Source organism: Falco punctatus (assembly GCF_963210335.1).
Source record: "Falco punctatus genome assembly, chromosome: 4".
NCBI classification, from domain to species: domain Eukaryota; kingdom Metazoa; phylum Chordata; class Aves; order Falconiformes; family Falconidae; genus Falco; species Falco punctatus.
Genome location: NC_137583.1, coordinates 62,804,128 through 62,824,490, shown reverse-complemented (window position 1 = coordinate 62,824,490; position 20,363 = coordinate 62,804,128). Strand labels below are relative to the sequence as shown.

Here is a 20,363-nt window from a genome sequence, read left to right as displayed (position 1 = left end):
CATAATTTAGTTAACAGGTTTCAATTAGTGATGGGCAAACCTCTCTTAAGCTAAATTGAGTATTTTTATTTAGTTTTCTCTCCCAGTTTAGCTAAGTCTCCTTAAGTAGTGCAGACTTGTATGTAGCCACAGCCTAATGAGAAATTAGCCTATTTACCTTAATACTGGTCAAACTAGTTTCCAATGTAACTGAAGAAGCCCTCCAGTTTGCCTTAAATGTGTAGACAGATGCTCTTTGATAATACTGTTTGATATGCGGCTGGCATGCAATCAAATAGTCATAGGTAGTGTTAATCATGCAGATTTATTATATGCTTAATAAATCCACTGACCATTTTTATGATCTTCATTGCAAGACTTCAGCACACAGAGCTGAGCACTGATGGATTTTATGCAATTATTCTCTCTTGTGCTTCTCTAAAGTAATGGCATCCCAAAAAAGGGAGGGAAAAAGAGAGGGAAAAAGCCTTTCACAGTTTATAGAATGCAAAATAAAAATATTTGTAAAATGAGTGTTCCAATATCTTAAGAAGCTGGTAAAGACATCATTTTTAAACGGCCATCTCCAAGCCACAGCCAGATCACTTAGAAAATACATAATATAGTACACTCAACAGGCAGATGAAGATGCACATAAACAGATAATAACTCAGGAGTTTTTATCTCTGTGTGTCCTCAAGCAAGGCATCAGGAGAGAAAAACACTCTTGCAACAAAATTAAATAGTTTTAGATCTAATTTTACTAGGCTGAACTAGATTTCAGATTGATTTCTGTGGAATCTAATAAAGAACAACACACATATACATTGCCTTTCTTATAAAAAATCCATCAACCACCTTGTGTTTTTACTTATTTTGCTCTTTACTAGAAGTAATAAGAAACTAATATCTCACAACACAACATGTTTCATTCTGTAAATGATCTTTCATCGTAAAGAAGCTTGGAGTGGGCTGTTACGGAATGCCTGAAGGAAATGCCCCTGAGATTTTACTCCTCAAATGTGTATTTATATTCATATGGTGAAACTGCAGCTAAAACCCACTATCTCCATTCTGGAAAAGGAGGAGAACAAAGCTGCAGGACATGCCACTGTGGAAAGAAAGAGTGTCCCAAGTGGGCTAAGGCCCATGATGCGATCAATTAAACATATCCTGTATCTCAAACCATATCGGATGGATCAACACAAATGACATGCACGGCTTCGTAGCTGGCCCTTTCTGCTTCATAAGTGATAAACTAGAAGTTACTTTGACCTCAGAGTGAGTGATCATGGCTGTGTGCAGACGCCCTGGTTGGGCTGGGGGGCTGCAGAGCGGCCAGAGCACCAGGCATTAACCTGCTGCTGCCTGTTAGGGGCTGGATCATCACTGGCAAAACATTTCACAGATCTTCCCGAAAAGCTTTCCAAGGCTAGTGCTTCTGTGTCAGTAAACAGCCAGAACAGGATGCACAGAAGTAAAAGGATTAGCCCAGTTGCCAGCCCCCTGAGCTAACCAAAGTTTCCCATTGAGTGTTCTCTGCAGTATCATAATACCATAAATTGTTATTGCTATTTAATATAATGGCATTTCAGAGCTCTTGCCTTGGGCAAGGATCCCATTCTGCTAAGCACTGAACATGAGTAGAGCAGAAAGATATTCTCTGCCCCAAGAACTAGATAAATAAATGACAAAGGCAGCAAGCAGACCGATTTACAGCAGACCCCTGCACTTGGCAGGCCATGACCAACTTCCAGCCAAGGCACGGGGACAGGTGCTTCTGTGCCTGGGCACCGCATCATACTGACCAGCTGGATGCCCTGTTTCAGAGGAAGACCGCATGGCTCTGGGTTCACACCTCTGACTTCTAACTCAAGGCACAACCTGCCTTGTGCAGCTGAAAGTCTTTCCCTGAAACACTGACTATCCAACTGTTCCCTGGTTTTGTCTTCCCTTTGGTTGTCAGACAAGAAAAAAATGTGTTCTGATATTTTACACCTTCGTTTCAGGTCCCTGCTGAAGCAGAGAACAAAGGCAGTAATGCTGAATACTTTTTATTTCTTTTAAAAACCTAAATTCCTTAATCTGAATATTCCCTTGTCTCCCTGCTTTTAAGAAAAATGTTCCAAGCAAAAGTCTTGTTCAGCCAGAAGGTTTTTCTCTCAGCATATTCCTCTGCTACCTCCAAGAGAAGCTTTCCTTACTGTTCCCACGTGGGCCAGGGTGGGATACAACTGCAAATGCCTTGGATTGAAAACCAATTATAAAAAGCAGATCCTTAGTGACTGTCCACATCAGAGGCCACACTCTCAGGGGTGCCAAGCAGCACACCTGCAGACGGAAACAGTCCCATGTATTTTAACCCTTTCATACCCGCCAGCACACAAGCTCTTTCCCCCCTCATATGCTGCTCAGTTAGATGTGCTGCTCTGATTGCATTGACCAGTGGTTCTCAAGGGCTCATGATTCCAGCAAGGCTTCACCTTCAGGCTTCACAGCATAGGAATGAGAGAACAAAACCAAGGCGGAATAAGCCAAGGAGGAACGGGCATGTGTTAGGAGCCCCTGTCAGATATATGCAGGCTTGAATTTATCCCGTGCAAGGCACAGAACTGGGGCCCTGCACCAGGCACAGCTGCTGCTGTGTCTGTACAGAAACACGAGCCCTCCAAAAGTGTTTAGGGCAGCCATGCTTCTAACTTAAACGTGCCTAGAGGCGATGGATAGAGCTGGTCCTCCCAGCCCCACTGGTGCTGTGGTGGTCATTCACAGGCACCCCAGCACAGCTTTGTCAGAGTCGCTATAAAAGAGCGCTGCACAGAGCCTTCCCACTTACCTGTGAGGCAAAAAGCGCTTGGGCAATGCCGCTGCAGCCCTGCAGCCTCAGTAACTCGTGACTCAACAGCTGGTTCTTGAATTCAGCTGCAAAGGCAAATTCTGACACCGGGCAAGTAAATCGCTGTCTGGAAACTGGCTGCTTAAACTAAATGATGCAGCGCGGTCGCTGTACAAGCCATAATTTATAAGGCTGCGAGGCCTTCTCAGTAAGTGCTGTGGTTTAAAGAAAGACGTAGCTATTTTCCCCACAAATTTGCCATATTTTTCTTTTGTGCGAAGAATCCCTTCTTCCTGTCAATCACTGTCACCCCAAGCCTGAGTGGACTAAGACACAAGAAGGAATATAGACAATAATCTCCTGATGTGCAGGCTCTCTCCCCTCCCTATATCCCCTGGCCTTTCAAAATAAATCAAGGCTAACACAACTGTAAAAACTGTACAAATGTAACTATTTGAGTAGCAGCAAATACTGCTTTAGAGAAATAAAAATAATTTTTTTCAATAGGTTTTGCAGCTCATTTTACTCATTGCATCAGAGTTGACCCTGACTGAGTAATTTCATACTCCATGCAAACTAAATGAATTACTTAGCACTGGTTTATAATGTCCACATTGTGGTTTTAAAAGAATACTGTTAAAGAAACCTCTGACAAGTAAAGTAGCTTACAGTAATCAATTAGAATATAAGAATTAAACTAATTCTGTAAAACATTGCTAATGCTGATCTGGCAAACCACTGGTAGCCATCTGTCTAATCCTTCTTGTGTTTGGAAGTTGCATTTAAAAAAAAACAATTATTAATAGTGCTCATTAGATGCCAAGCAAAAGAGCATGCCACAAGCTTCTGCTCAGAGATTAGTTAATACTAGGAAATACTACTCACTTTTCCTAGTCTGAGCTAGAACCTGCTCTGTGATCTCACGGTGAGGACAAGTTTTTCTACTGGGGTCCACAGGAATAGGGGAGACTCTAAGGAATGGGCCCAAGAACAGGTGCAACACCTGCAGATGCCAACTCTCTGCCTACAGCCCTTCAGAACCAACAGGTCCTCAACCTCCCCACTAGACAATCTGTACCAGTGCCGCACTATTCTTACTGTTAGGAAGGGTTTTTTTAATGTCTGAAGTGAATTTTCCTTGGTGTGATTTAAGTCCATTACTTCTAGTTAACACACGTGGGATACAGTTTGCTCCTTTCTTCTGTGCAGCAGCTTTTTATGTATTGGAAGACTGTTGTTATGACCCCGCTCAGTCTGCTCTTCTTAAAGCCAGACAACTTGTCCAACATGTATAAGGCCTGATTTTTAAAAGTGTTGAGCTCCTGCCGTTCCCATTGCTTTTGTTCAAGTGACTGAGAGTGAAAGAACTTCAGCAGAGTTGATGATCAAGCCGTATTGTCTGGTGCCCTTCAAATACTGATAGCTATGAAGGGCATGAATGCTGTTTATAGCTGTATGTATGTATTCTTGTCTTCACAATAAAAGCATTTTTACAGGACCTGTGACCAGGGTTCTGACTGCATCCACAGGGCAAGAGCAACTTCACAAAAAGAACAGATTTTACTGGAAACTTGTCTGCCTTATATGCCAGCCTTTGCTGAATACTTTGTACCAAATAATTTTCTGTTTTTCATGCAAAACATATCTTGGCCAATGGGGATTTTTATTTGTTTTTACATGGCTACTATCAAAACAGTGTCCATGATTATTTTTTAACTATTTTCTATTGGAAAACATGTACTTAAGAAGCATGAACTGAAATCCTTTTCCATCCCAAATCAGAAGGGGGGTGGGGGGTGTTCTTCCTATAATGGGCTTCTCATCAAGAGAAATGGTGATTTTTGTGCTTAGAATACTGTAGCAGAGTTCCACTTGGCATCACTTGGAAGGATGTTTTTATAGTGAATACACTATGAAATATGACGCTATCATCATGCCTTAGTGTTCCAGGGTAGCTAGCACTAAATCCCGCTATAACCTGCTCTTTGTCTTTCAATTTCCATTGTAAATACAGCTTCCTTCGTGTCCATATAGGCCTCATGAAATTGCTCCTTCATGTCATTGGAGGCTTTTGGTACAATTTTAATGCAAGCAATAATAGCTTCTTGTATTGGTTCTCATAAATGTAGGGTTATGTATTCTGCTTTTGAGAAAAGAGGTTTTGAAATGTCTTGTTTTCTTCTCTTAGTCCCTCTCTCCTAGCCTTGAAAAATAATTTCCTCCAACAAATACAGAGAACATTTACAATTATATAGTATAAAAGGCTGGTCTAATTTTAGGCTGCTTGCCACTGCTTCTTTTTGGAAAAAAAAAATCATTGAAGGAAAAGAGACTGAGAGAAAAAAGGAGACTTTAAAGATATTTTTCTGTATGGCTTTTTCATATCCAGACATTTCCTTTCTGCTAATTCATAAGATTTCATCAAACTGTTGGTAATAAGATTAATTGTGACAGACATTAAAATACATGGGGTCTGTAAATTGTGAATACACAACTCTCCTAATCTTGTTCTCAAATGGTAAACAAAAGTAACACTGAATTTCACCATTGACAACAAAGATGAAGTATGTGGTCCTATGGTACATATAAGGTAATAGGCAATAATGTGCAAAAGATGGAAGTGCACAATCACACCAATAGTTTTGTACCTAGCCAGATTATTTCCCTGTAAACACCGACATTTAATTATCCTGTCATCTATGTTCCCCTCCTCCATAGGCTCGACAATTCATCTGTGCAACATGCATACTATAGCTTTTCTCTTCTTGCATTGCTCACTCAAAACCCCTGCCCTCCTCCTCCTTCCAGACATACACTAAATCTTCCATTGCTTAACCAATGGATTGAAATATTAAATTATAATCTTTATCATCTGTATTGATTGAAAGATATCCTGTTATTAGGACCTGCCTGAGTTTGGTTGACACCAACCCATCCATTGCTGCTCTAAAAGTGCAGTAAATTTTACAGGCCACCCCATTTCTCTGCCACACAAAGCAAAGAAATCACCAAGGTCTTTATGGAAAGGTAGGAAACACTAACAAAAAAAAGCTTAAGATGGCTAAAGGTTCCCTTAAGGCAAAAGAGAAAATATTTTGATACATTTTAAATCCACCTTGTAAATCTTGCCTATCAATTGCACAAAATCACTTGGGGTAAAAGGTAAATCATAGAATTTTCCTTTCCTTAGTAATAGTATGGTATAAAATAACATGGTTTTGCTTTTTGATTGGTGGTAGGAATAAGAATTAGCAACCTCAACAAGAAAGCATGTGTCATCATTGCTTGGTGAATGGATTAACTCTCTGTGAGAACTGAGAATATTTTCTCAGCAAATAAGCTTTAAGTTTCTATATGACACCCAGGGTCTTGAGGGTTAGCCCTGAAGGTCTAACAGCCACCAGCGGTCAGCACAGGCAGAGCACGCCTCAGCTCACTGCACCTCAGTACCCAGACGCAACAGCCAGTGCTGGTGCTGAAGCCCAGGACTGCCCTGATCCTACATCTATCATCTGAAGCATTTGCCTTACCCTATGTAGCCTTTGGATTAGGTCCCAAAAGCCTACACTCATTTCACTTTAAGCAAAGAAACCAGCCGAGAAAGTCAGGAGTGAGGATCAGCCTTTATCCTGATCACAACCCAACAGTCTCTCACGCACTGAGATAGTGTCTCACAGAGACGCCACGTTTCTCAGTGAGCAACACCTTAGCAAAAAAGTGTCAAAGCGTTCACTTAGGAAAATCTTTTTGGCTAAAGCGTTCATAAATAGCTTCATTCTTTTGCTTTGTGACATCACTACAATCCCTTAATGAAACTGCCATTCAAGGAGGCTAATTTGTGCTCTAATTATATATTAGTCTGGGCTGAAAGGTTTCTGGACGGAAAAAGGTTTTCTTCAGGCAATCTTTTATTCTGCTTATTGTATTTACTTAACAAAGAGCAGTCAGCTTTTACTGTGATTTCTCATAATAGAGTTGAGCTATGGTGTTACCTAGCTAAGGGCAAACATATGCAGTCATTTTTGATGGATTATGATTAGAGTCTTTAACCAGAGCAAGGATTATTTGCAAATGTAGGATAAACCAGGCCAAAAAGCTAACAGATGTGCTGCTGAAAAAGTTTAAGAGCTTTTTAGCTGGAATGCCTTCCAGACCAGTGATAGATTAGCAGCCAGGTAGTTTAAGGAAATCCAGAGGAATATTTTCTCACCCATAAAGTCCCTATGGACATAATTTTTCCTGTGCCACTTGAAAGAAGACACGCTTGGTTTGCTATCGATGCTTCTGCCACAGGATGAAGGTCCAGAGTTGTTCACAATGTGCAGGATTCAGAGCATTTCCACCTAACTGAGGCTTTCTAAGCAGAGAAGTACTTTAGGAAAGCACCTAAGTCCTTCAAAGCTGTGTATCACCTTCGTAAGGTTGTGTTTCTGTTTCTTCTGCTACCGAAAGCAGACACTCTGTTAATGTTGGTCCCCAGCAAAACACCCATAGTTTTTCAGGACGAATTCAGCCAAACAAGCTAAATAACAAACTAAATAAGCTAGTTGTCAAACTAAATAAAACACACATATTCAATAGATCTGTTTCTAGTGTTTGTGTTAACAGCAACTTTTCCCTATAGATAAATCTTGAGCCAAATTTTGGACTAGTATAAATCAGTATCAGTTCTCATTTTGCTGAATCTACCCTGGCACCTAGTGTAGAGCCTGTTCACGGCACTAGAAGTGAATGTCTGTGCCACCTACTCCCAGCAGGATAAACAGAAACTGCAGGTAGAAGGAACTGCACTTAATATGAATGTGAATAAGAAGGATTTCAAATAGTATTCTTATTTTTTTGGATAATAGCTTCCTGTGCACACCATGAAGGTTTTCCAAAAATCAAATCAACAATTTGTAGAATTAAAAACTGATGTAGTCTCTGTGCCATCAGCGCTTGGGCTTTCTCTGGTACTTCTGCTTCAGCCTCTGTCAGAGAGAGGAAATGAGAGGAGATGAGCTGATTGTCTCATCCATTAGAGCAGTTCTCATGTCCCCCCTCCCAAGGCTGACTGCCTCCCCTGTTCCCAGCTGGACTGGCTCAAACATCGCACATTCCCAGCTCTGTAGTCCTTGGGACCATCACTGGGAAGCACAGCCAAGGAACACTACCCACGGGCAGAAACCAGGAGGAATGTGTGTGGTATTTGCACGTGCCAGCTGTAATACAAGCATTGCAGTTCAGTGAACTTTGGCAGGGTTGTAGAGTCCAGAAAAACAAGAAAGAAATGCATTTGCCAATATGTTTTGACTTGAGAAAAAGTGTGGAGTAAATCAGGATGCAATGACAAAATACTGATTTTATATGTATCTTTTCTTTTGTTTTCTTCCAGAAAAAGTAAGCATACTGTCAACATTTATAGCACCCTTCAAGTACCTGAGTCCTGGCGCAACCACCATGGAGGATGAAGACAATTTAAGTAAGCAGTCTTTTTTCTCTATAGACAGATGAATAATAAAGTTCCAAAATAAAAGCTCTACAGTGTAGGTGTAATTCTGGAAAGGAGGTGGATTTGCAAACATTGGCAGACCGTAAGTCCAGCACTCATGTAAAATGCAAAACTCTCTGATGCTGAGTGCAGATGTTCTGCGATTTCCAGTGAAGCAAGGGTTAATCTCAGCTCACCTTCCCAATTTTACCTGTGCAGACCCTGGCAAGGGGAAGCTGTAAACAGTATGTCACAAATAGAAAGGAAAAACTTACAAAAGGCGGGTGTTTACACTCAGGTTTACAGGACTGGGGAGCTCCTTTTCCTTTCCTGTTTATGTTACCTTATTTTGCTCACTTGCTTTTCTCACAGTCCCTAAAAACGAGGTCATTTTAGTGCTGTGTCTTCACCCTGTTTTTATTTCCTCGATCATAAAGGGACTTTTCCAAAAGGAAAGATTTCAGGACCGAGCCATCTACTTAAACTCTTTTCTCTTTTACTTCTGTGATATGACCTGGAGAACAAAACTAAAAGAAAGAAAGGGGAAAAAAAGAAGGAAAGAAAGAAAGAAAGAGAGAGATAGAAAGAAAGAAAGAAAGAAAGTAAAAAAGAAAGAAAGAAAGAAAGAAAGAAAGAAAGAGAGAGAGAGAGAAAGAAAGGAAGAAAGAAAGAAAGAAAGAGAGAGAGAAAGAAAGAAAGAAAGAAACCAAATCCAATTGAGAAGAGATGATAAACCAGACCCAAATAAACTAGATGTAACTGAAAAATTAGCCACCAGATTTTCCTGAGCCCTTATGTTTGAACAAAGCCACTGACATTGCCTGAATCCATGACTGCTGGAGGAGCTGGAGGAAAGTGCTGCTCGGTTTGAAGGAGTTGTGAAGCCTTCAAAACACCAAGAAGTCTGTGAATGTGCAGTTAGGACTGAATAACCCTCAGTAAGCCCTCCTATTTATCAACTAGAAGCAATTATTTTGTGTTTTCCAGCCCTGCTTATTGTAACACATCTTGAATCATTTAAAAAAAAAAAAAAAAAAAAAAAAAAGGAGGAAAGCTTTCTGAAAGAAATGAACAACTATTTGAGTTTTAGTATCACCTACCAGATGGGTTTCTTTTCCAGCCAGACACACTTTGACATGTTGCCCTATTAGAACCAGTTGGTGGGAGGAGTGGGGTTTTGTTTTTTTCGCTGTTGTTGCTAATCTGCCTTGGTTTGATCATAGTGTGGCACCAACGGGAATAGCTGTTGAAGGACTGAGGGAGCACAGTCCTCTGTTCCTCTGTTTTCTGCTGCTGGGTATCACATGGACTTCACACCGTTCTGCTGCACAGGGACCGGCAGGATTTTACATATCTTAGCAAAGGCAAAAAAATCCTGAAAATCCTTCAAAATTAGTCCCAGGGAGGCTACATTTTCAGGAAGAGATATCAGAAGTACACACAGGAAACATATTATGCACATGATGAGCTTGTGCAAGCACCTCCTGCATAATGTTTCCCAAATGTGCTACTCAGTTATTTTTAGATAATGTAGGAAGTTTGTACAAGCCAAACACTGTAACACCATTTTCTTATTGCTACTGTAATGCCGATACTGCTTGGTGCTTGTGTGGGCTTTAAAAGAGCTCACATGGGCAGGGTAAGCTATGTTTTCTGAAAGGGAAATAGCAAATATCACTGTTTTCAGGGTTATCCTGCCTAGTCCTTTCTTGCGTCAAATATACGCTCCAGTGGTAAGGCAGCAATTTGTATCTTGGCACACATAACACATTTTAGGTGTTACTATTGGAATCTTAAAAAAAAAAAAAAACACCAAAAAAACCCCCACAAACAAAAAGATTAGTTTAAAATCAGCCATATCTCAGTGTTCACTTCTTGTAGAGCAGTATAAATCCCACTAATGTCTATAGCACACATGCACCTGTGTAGTAGTTTAGCGTTTTAAAAAGCTTCAGTGATTTCCTCTGAACAAGCGGGGGAACCTTCTTCTGTGTTAACAATTTCACAAAAGCCTAGGAGAATGCTGGCCAAGTAGAGAAGTGGTTTGCTTATCCCTGTAGCTTTCTGCTTACTGAGCATCCTATGAGAGTGCCCCTTCCCAAACTGTGCTGTATCAATAGGCGGTCCCACTGGCTGGAACAAACACAAATCTTGTTTTACATTCCTTTAGGCCTTCTTTACAAAGGGAGCCATGCCAGGTTAACTGTACATGCATTTTCAGCTAGTGATTATTAGCCTTTAGACACTATTATTGTGCTTCATGATCCATGAACTAATACTAGAAAAAATGTATCAAAGGCACTATGCACCTTTGGAATGAAATTTTTGGGTAATTCAGTCTACGATGAAGACCTTATCTTGAATGTGCGAGAAAAGGACCACGCTGTTCATTCCCAGAAGTTAGTGTAGCTAAGAATGTAAGAAATGTCACACAGGATTAGAAATAGGGAGTTTAGCTCTGCACACTGCCTTCAACATTGCTGTTAGTGATGCATTGAGAAAAGGAAATTTAAATAGGACCTTCCCCTCACTACGTCTTTCTAGCACCCAGCAAAAAATTTACTCAGCTAGAGTTTGCACCTGAATCGTCATATTTCTTAGACATCAACAGGCCTGTCTAGTCCTCTCCAGAGCCCACTGATACTTGTGATCTCAGTAACAACCAGGAACAGGGACTGATTTAGTGTGTTGTCAAAAAGTGCACCCTTTTATTGCTTCAAGCTTGCTGTCTCTAGTGCTTGGATTGCATGAACAGCGAATAATCATTCCCTGTTCACTGCCTGCCTGCCTGCCTTTCATGATGTTACAAACCTCTGCGGGTCACTGATCTTTAATCGTTCCATCCACGCTATGCCACGGCGTCAAGGCGGACTACCACCAGGCACAGATACTTGCAAATCTAGGCTGTATCTCTAGCAGGAGTGTATGGTTCCTGGTGTTCTGATTACGCAATGCTGCCATATGCACAGACGTGGTGTAGCACCATTCTTCACACCTGTACCTCTCCCCAGTGTCTGCAGAAGAAGCTCATGGTGATGGTCCCCAATACAGATTTCAGCCATTACAATAGTCTTGTAGGACGAATCCCAGCCCCAGATCCAGTGTACTGAAGCATGCTCGGTTACGAGCACGTTGGTTAAATTCCTCCTCAGGCAGCATGAGGCCCCAGAGTTTTTGATTGCACAGTGTGAGATACAGCTGGGACCCTGCCTCTACAGAACACAGTGAACTCCACGCAGTCGGAGCCCCAAGCAATCCCCTACAGGATCAACCCTCCTGGTTTTGTTTTGAAAATTGTGTCTATTGCCATTTTTTTTATTTCTCTCATGCCTAAAGGTAAGCTATGGCCTGTCCTGATTTAGGAAAACATGTACTTGGATCTGTTTCTGCTGTGGGCTGACCATGCTTTTTGCTGCATGCACTTATTTGCTAACTTGGACAGAGAGCATTGGAGTCCGAGTACCATCTAAGTCAGGTCGTTATGTCATTCGAGTAATCTTCCTAATTGGTAAGAGTTATAGTATATATGCATGGATTTCACAGATATTTCAGATAATAAGGTGGGCAAAGTAGAGTATCTTCATTGTGAAACAGCTAAAGGCAATGGCAATCAGCTTTCACAAATTTTCCATCTTCACTTTCAGTGAAGTCCTGTACTTTTTTGCCCTGGTAATCATTCCCCTCATAGTGTGGTGTTACACACCAGTAAAGTCTAATGATATTGCTTTGAACAGGCTTAACCCTGCAAGCTGGTTGGGACGATTCAGTAGCAACAGAAATATCATGGCAGGTTTCCCTTAAGCAGACTTCTTTTGTGAAGGTTTAAAAATACATATCTGTGTGTTTTCATGTAAGAGAGGAAGGAGCGATTTCTGTTGTTAGCTACAAATTTATAATAATAAAGTTAGCAGTACAAACCTAAGAATCGCAGCAGAAGAGTTCCCGGTCCTCCATTGTGCATTCAGTAAGTGAAAGAAAATGCTAGCTTGCTTGCAAGAGGAGACTGCCCTACATTGCATTTGATGTACTAGCTGATCTTGGACAAAGATGCCATGGCTCTGGCTCTTGGGTTCATACCTATTGCTTCTGATTTAATTTTTTTCACTTTCAAGTATGCCAGGAATTACAGAGGTCAATCCTTCTAACCTCTGCAGTCAATGCGATGTAGATGGACAGCAAAAATGTACTCTACATAAGCAGGGCAAACAAGGGTTAGATACTAAAATGCAGAAAAATGAAAATTATGTCCTACCTGTATTGTTAAAAATGTGTTGGTAGCAATCTGGTGTTTACTAAACATTTCTAAAGACAGTAACTTCTTGTGTCAGAGCTCTCAGCTGAATCAGAGGTTTACTATACTGCAGAGGCTGCAAATTCTTTCTTTCAATACCATAGCTTTTCAGTAATGTATTGCTCCTTGTAATCCAATCACAAAGATGCCAGCCAAAATGAAGGTGCCACCTACCACCTCTCCTTTCCCATCCTCCCTGGAAGTTGGCTTGGCAGCAGAATAACCTTCAAGAGGAACAATATTATCTCTTCAAATGTAGCGTGGAGTATCGGATGGCTAGTTCTGCAGAGCCCTTATGACCCAGAGACATAGGCAGTGTCATTATTAGTGATGCATTATAGTTCTGAAAAGCTCTTGATGATGCAGGCTCTCTCCGTTAACTGTACTGTGCATAATGACCAAAAGGACAAAAACATGAAAGAGCAGACAGAAGATTGAGGAATAGTGCATAAATAAATATATTTCACTAACTGCTTTCCTCTCTTCCATTCAATTACTGAAGCAAATACAAGATTGCAGTGTCTCCTCTTGCTTGTGGAACCGCAAAAAATCAATGAATAAAGTTACCTGAAAAGATACTATAATTCAGAGATGTGGGGCTTTTTAGAAATCTTACACAGTAAATCAGAAGCTATTGCAAAAAAAAGTGTTTTTCTTTCACTTTTTTTAACTTCTTCCCCTTAAAATTTTATTATTCTCCAACCTTTCATCATAGGAGAACCATATTTTTTTATCTTTTTTTTTCCCCCCAAAATGTAGAGAATGTGTTTTGGCAACTCTAGAGCAAAGACTTTATGAGAGATAACAGGACTGAAAATGATCCACAGTTTTGCATTTTCCTGGTGTGCATCCTCTGACTTACCCTTTTCCTTTTAGTGCTCTTCATTTCTAAAATTGCTTGTGATTGTTCTATTACAGCTGCTTACAGTATTTATCTTATGTAGTTTGGTGTCATTTGCCTGCTTTGTCTGATTTTTGCAATAGAAGTACATGTGCCACCATTAGAGAGGTAATCTTATGTCTGCTACACAGAGGTCTCATAAAAGACACATTTCAAAGACCTCTTATTTCAGAGACCTGAAAGTATGATATAATTTGTTGTTGCCCAGCAGCTGCCAGGTATCACACGAGTCCGTCAGGCTCACAGACGTTCTGAGGCACTTGCTGAATTTAGGTTGCCTCTGATTTACATGCCATGATGACTTTTGGCCTGCTGCAGCTCTCACTGAGGTCTGTGAAGAACCAAGATATTTTCTGGTGTGTCAGAATCGGGTCCTCTAGAAATCTGATGGACTATAAGGACACTTGCATGGGTCTCCTTTGCTGTTACTAGGCCCCAAACATACCATAAACACAGCCACATACCCGCTGCACATGCCCAACATTGTCCCTGATCTCTGGTAAGTTTTACACTTGCATCTCTGCATTTTTTTTTCACTACATCAATGCAAACTCCCTGTTGGCCAAAACCTGGACTAGACAATTTCACAGACAGAATTTAAGCAAGTAATGTTTATTTTATGTTGCCATGTTTTTTAGTTAACTGCTGTGTGAGAGTGATTAAAGTAAGATGTTAAGGTCACACATTCATGTTCGTAAATCTGAGGTTCTCTGACGATGAAAGAAAAAACAGCTGGAGTAAGACAATATGAATTATAAATACAAATAACCCCTTTGGTTTTCCTATTCAGTGGCGCATAAATACAAATTCTCTTCAAACCTGGATATTGTGTGAAGCAAGAGCTATCTTTCTTTTCATGCTTCCTGACTACAATATCATTATGTACCATAATTGGCTCTGTAAAAACCTATCAGGTAAGATGAGAGAGGAGGTGTGACATACAGAACCAAACCTGCTTCCTGCTAAAAAGTATGTCTGAGTCAAAATATTTCACCTTTATTAAAAAAAAAAATATGCATGCAACCAAAAAGGTGTATCCTGAGTGGGATGGAAACATGATAAAGGGTCACAGGGGAATATGGCTGGCCAAAGCCACTGCCAGGATAAATAGAGGAAAGTTAAATTTCTCATCTCCTTCCCCCTCAGATCAGAGTTTCCATAGAGTTGTGAACTCAATGAGAAAAGACCACATTATCCCTGTGTCTTAGTTAACCCGACCTTTTAAATGTCTTATTTCCAGAAAGGCTGGTTTAAATATGTCATATTTTATACAGCTGAATGCCATATGATGAAACTTTTTTTTCCTATTATGTATTTCTTTTTCTTTCCTTCCTCATCTGTCTTCATTCTCTTCCCTTAGCTTCAGAAACTAAAAAGTAACTAGTCACTAAGACCTTAATCTGTCAGTTCTGCCTCAGCAAAGCTCTGCAGCACGTAGCTGTGCAAGTAACTGTGGTGAGACATAGATGCAGGCTGGAAGCTCGGTGTGTGCTGCAGGGTTTTCAGGACAGGGAGCCTAAAGACTCAGTCCTGCAAATGAGTCCACACACATGCAATTAAGCCATGATTTTTACTCATTTCTAGCTGCTTTCTGTGGAACAACTTGCATGAATGCAGACTTATTGCTCTGAGAGGAAAAAGTTTTTGGGTACTTAATACAAAGTGCAAGAGGATATAAAGGAGGTTTTTAATCTTGATTGTTGGCTCCACGTAATTCTCTGCAGGCTCCTGTGCATCTATTAGCCCAGCCTAATACTGGGCTGCTGCAAAGGCACACTGTTCCAACAGAAGTTCCTCGAGGCATAGTTAGCAGCTCACCCCTTGCATCCTCACAGCCAGCTTGTACATCAAGGTAGAGAGAAAGCCAAGTAAGACCATGGCCCTGCAGAAAGTGGGAGGACCATTCTCTGTCCTCTAAGGACCACAGGACCTTCTCTGTGCTTGGGATTCACGCAGCCTGCACAGGTGGCATGCTCATGTCTGACAATAACAAACCATGGGAAAGGGTCCACGATCCATGCTGACTGGAATGCAGCAGGCAGCCAGGCAGTGCTCTGCTCAGGAAGGGATCAGGTGCATCGCCCCAGGAACAGGTTGCTTCACTGGTTGGTTACACTCATGTTTACTTCCTCAACTTGTCTCTGCCCCAAGGAACACACAGGAGGACTGGAGAATGTATCAGAAATGCAATGCATTTGAACAAACTCATTAAAAAATGACAGAAATGTTATAGGATGCTTATTTAGCAGCACATTTTCTGTCTCATTGAGGACATCAGCGAGATGAATCTCCATTCTCTGCCTGTAGCAAAGAGCAGTGCCTTGCAGCATGGGCGTTGCACAAGCATCGCTCAGAGCAATGTGTGATTCATTGGCTCAACAGCTACGGAGTGTTCCTTCCACAGCTCCCCACTGTCATTTCATTCCCTTCCTGGTACTCCTGGCAGTCACTCACCCCAATTCCTTTTCTTTGACATAGGTAATTCTTTACTTCAGTAGTTACTCCCGTCGTGATGCTCTGGCTTTTCCTAGTCTCATCTAGATTTATCTAGAACTTTTGCTATATTAGTTGTTGCTGATGCAGAAACTAAGAGTATCTGCAATTGAATTTGACAGAAAGATGCTCACTTACCCAACTGGAATCTAAGTCCAGAGCAAATTATTGTTTCAAATGCTAGGAAAGTCTGTCATATCATTTCTTAGGCTTGCTTTGTGATGTTAGCAACACGAAATCCTATGGTGTGAGTAGAGCCAGTCAATGTATTCATTGCAAATAGATTATTCAATGCATTTGCCCATTTTTCTGTTTGTGAATCATTTGTGAATCATTTATGATTTCTAGTAATGTGTTCATAAGCATTCACCCACATGGATTATAGAATAAATCTCAGCCTAAGGGGACTTCACAAACTATTCACTTTTTACTAGTAATTATCCAGTGTGAATGCAGTAGTTCATTTAAGTCACATGGCATCAGTTATGCTTCATCTTCAAATGATGTAATCTTTTTTTAAAACAGGAGGCAAGTGACTAATACAAGTAGAACTTTAGGAACAAGTAAACATTCAGGACATGCAGAAAATCTGTGCTATAAATAATAAACCAACCATTATACAGATATTTGAGGAAAAAAAACCAAAAATGGCTGAGCAAGGATATCTATCATTAACTTTTTATTTCTGTTTTGGCTATTCTGCCAGCCCTAGGCATAATGTCAGCTACTACTATGACAACTGTAATGTGAGACTTTTTCTTTCTTTACTGACAGGTACCAGTAGTGCAGAAGTAAAGGAAAATCGAAACATTGGCAACCTGGAGGATCATCCAATATCATCTAATGAGAGGGCAAGAGGGGGAACACTTAGCAGTAAGAGAAAACGACCCTTAGAGGAAGGCAATAATGGCCATTTCTGCAAACTCCAGCTCATCTGGAAGAAAGTCTCGTGGTCAGTGACGCCAAAGAATGCTCTGGTTCAGCTACATGAACTTAAACCCGGTTTACAATATAAAATGGTTTCCCAGACAGGTCCAGTGCATGCTCCAGTCTTTGCTGTTGCCGTGGAAGTAAATGGACTTACGTTTGAAGGCACAGGGCCCACAAAAAAGAAAGCCAAAATGCGTGCTGCAGAGCTAGCTCTGAAGTCATTCGTTCAGTTCCCCAACGCCTGCCAAGCTCACTTTGCCATGGGCAACTGCATCAACCCATCCACGGACTTTACTTCTGATCAGGCAGACTTTCCAGATACTCTGTTCAAGGAGTTTGAACCATCTACACACAGCGAGGACTTTTCAGTCTACAACCCCGTTAATAATGAATTGCTTTCCACTGCTTATCGACACGGGCGCTTACTCTGCCATACGCTGGACTTAATGGGCCACGGTAAGCAAAGCAAGCACAAGATGGCATCCAAGGCGGAGAGTGAGAAGAACCCAGTGGTGCTGCTAAATGAGCTGCGGTCGGGCCTGCGGTACGTCTGCCTGTCAGAGACAGTGGAGAAGCAGCACATCAAGAGTTTTGTGATGGCGGTGCGAGTGGACGGGAGAACGTTTGAAGGCTCAGGACGTAGCAAGAAGCTGGCCAAGGGTCAAGCGGCACAGGCAGCCCTGCAGGCCCTCTTTAACATTCGGCTGCCCAGCCACATTCCCAGCAGGAGTAAATGTCACCATTTGCCACAGGTGAGAGCTCCTGGGTAGCCACCACCACATTGGAGTAACTGTTTCGATGAATGGCATCAGTATTGCTGTAGTTGTTGCTGTTCTACCAGATGGTTCCTCCGATGTTATAGCAAGTGCCACCCACAAAATAGCTCTTTGTCATAGAACGAGCCAGATGCTACAGGCAAAAGCTTTAAAATAGCATCCTGAAATCATTGGGTACGATGTGCAGCCCTTTCCATAGGAGGCATAGATGAGAGGGGAAAATCCAGGGGAAATACCAATGTTTCAATTTCCTACGGAATGATAACATTGACACGGGCAGAAAAATCAGGTCATTCTGTGATACTGCACCTTTCTTGACAGAAGGGAGCCCATAAACAAAGGGATGCCCCATATCATCTTTTTAGAGTTAATTTTTGATGAGGACACTGCCATTCAGAGGAGAGTGCAATGACAAGGAATGTGCCTGTTTCAAAGTAAGCTGTCCAGACAGTTCTGCCACTAGAAAAGTTAAGGATTTTTGTTTATTATAGATAATTTTTTGGGTTTGTTGTTTGTTGGTTTTTTTTTTTTTTGGGGGGGAGTGTTTTGTTCTCAAATATGCCTCCAACCGTACAAGGGATAGTGAAAGCTCTGAAGAATTCCTGGAACAAATGTAGAGATTACTGCTGTATTCATACAGAAAATATAGATCTGAGGCACATACTTAGCATATCAAAATTTCATAGTTGGTCATATGCCAAAGGCTATCTTAGCATTACTCAGACTTGTCAATTTTCTAAGTTCAAAGGAAGCCAGGATTTGCAGACATTGGGAAGCATTACATGGATTCAAGTAATTTCTTGATTTGTTTGCGCTATCATAAAAGGTTTGATCCACCAGCACCAGGAGGTGATCTACCACTACAAAGCTTCCTTTATGAAAGGAGCTGTTAATGTCCAGGATTTAATGCAAAGCACCGGGAGCACTAAGAGTCATTCTGCTGCTGGCTTGCTGTGAGACCCTAGGCAAGTCATTTAAATCCAATATGCCTGTAATAAAAATGAGCATATTATATGAAAGAACACTTCAAGATCCTTAAGTAGTGTGTAAATGCAAATTATTAGCAATTCTCATTAACGTTAGTAAAGATGTTCATTATATGTTCAAGGAGTGTGATAGATGAATCCTTTAGCTGACACAATTGCCTGCAGGACCCAGGAGTTATATTTGTTGACCCAGAAGTTTCCTTCCTATGTTTCCAAAAAGAAAACATGAAAAAAGTAATAAATTTTAAAATGCATCATAATCCTCCATATTTTCCTTTTAATTTTGGTTTGTAAACTTCATGAAACAGTGGGATAACAACATAATTCAATAACAGCAGTGATCTTCACAGAGTGCTTTGCAAGCATTTTGAAAGCCTTGGCCAACCTGGCAGTTCCATCCTCCTTCCATCCTCCAGTACTGAAGTACAGATGGTTTAAAATGAGAAATCTGTGCTGTTTACTGCCCAAATTAATTCTGGTAAGAGTAGTTTGTTTTAATGGACATGTCTATCCTTCCTCATGGAAACCTAGCACTTGGATATAAAGAGGAATCTCTAGTCCCATCCTGCTGGCTGCTTTGCTGCCCCCAGTGAACTTTGCTGGGTGGGTCAGCAGGTAAATACCATGCATTCATCAATCGATGGATTGTCATGTTCTAGAAACTGCGCCACAAGTTTCATTGCCTAAGTTCCTGAGCTCTCTGAAATATTCCCTGGTTGCTTGACATCGCCACTGTCTTCTGCCTGAATATCACATCTTACCTGGATTCCTGATTGTTCGCTAGGTGACACATTTTTTAATGTATATTCCCTTTTTTTATGGCCTTTTCTCCTTTCTGTAGACTTCTGCCCTCCTTATCTTCTTCTCACTGTTCAAGAAGTATAAATGTCACTGAAAAGGTGTCACTGAACTTTCTCTGTTGGTATTTTTTGGGTGGTTATGTATTGTCCAACTAAAAGATTACTCAGGGACTTAATGCCAGCATTCAGCACATTAATTGAGATATAAGCCTTAACGCTGATTTCTGCTGACCTCCTTACTAGCTGCTCTCATCAACAGCCATAGCAGCCATGACACAAAACCTGAGTTTGTGTTACTCAAGTTATCACTTCCACTGAAACCAACTGACGTATTTCCACTGGCCTCAGCTGAACTATAGTTCAAGCATTAAATCCAGAAGCATCTTTACTTGTTCTTGCTGTGTGATGCAGTATCTTGTCAAGTAACTGGTTTTGCTCACTGCTTCAGTCAGCCCATCTGGCTGTTTGCTCAGTTAAAGTGGTGGTAACCGTATTGGGGAGAGTGTAGTTCCCATTGAGCTGTGGTCAGAGCCAGCTGCTCAAAAAGTTGTTTCAGCTCCTTCTTGTCTCCCTGATCTTCTGTGAACCACATTTTTGAGGACACATTTCAACCCAAATTTTCAAAGCTATTCTGACTTTGTACGCTCAGCTTGGTTTGTGTCCAAAACTGTTTAAAATCAGGAGAGCACCCTGAACCCCAAACAGCTTAGGGATAGAATTTGAAATATTAGCAGGGGGCTTGATTTCTTCACAGAATAAGGAGTAACTTCATCATATTTGTTAGGATATCAGATAGTTAATTCACTGATAGTAGAGACAGGCAAACAAGACCAGGTGTAACAGTTTCACCTATGTTTTGAATATTTTGTAGAATTCATGAGTATGTTTATCTCTGTGATTT

The 20,363-nt window shown here is 41.0% G+C and overlaps 1 protein-coding gene across 2 annotated transcripts in view; it reads left to right on the top strand.

Annotated features, from left to right (window-relative positions):
* Window positions 1-20,363, top strand: part of ADARB2 (adenosine deaminase RNA specific B2 (inactive)) — a 353,051-nt gene that overhangs the window by 196,340 nt on the left and 136,348 nt on the right. Inside the window, exons 2-3 of one of the 2 annotated variants that reach the window (XM_080385114.1) lie at window positions 8,190-8,276; window positions 16,745-17,652. In XM_080385114.1, coding sequence (XP_080241240.1) covers window positions 8,190-8,276; window positions 16,745-17,652 — 995 coding nt within the window. Of the gene's footprint in view, window positions 1-8,189; window positions 17,653-20,363 lie in introns of both variants that reach the window. The other variant, XM_080385113.1, reaches the window with a different exon arrangement.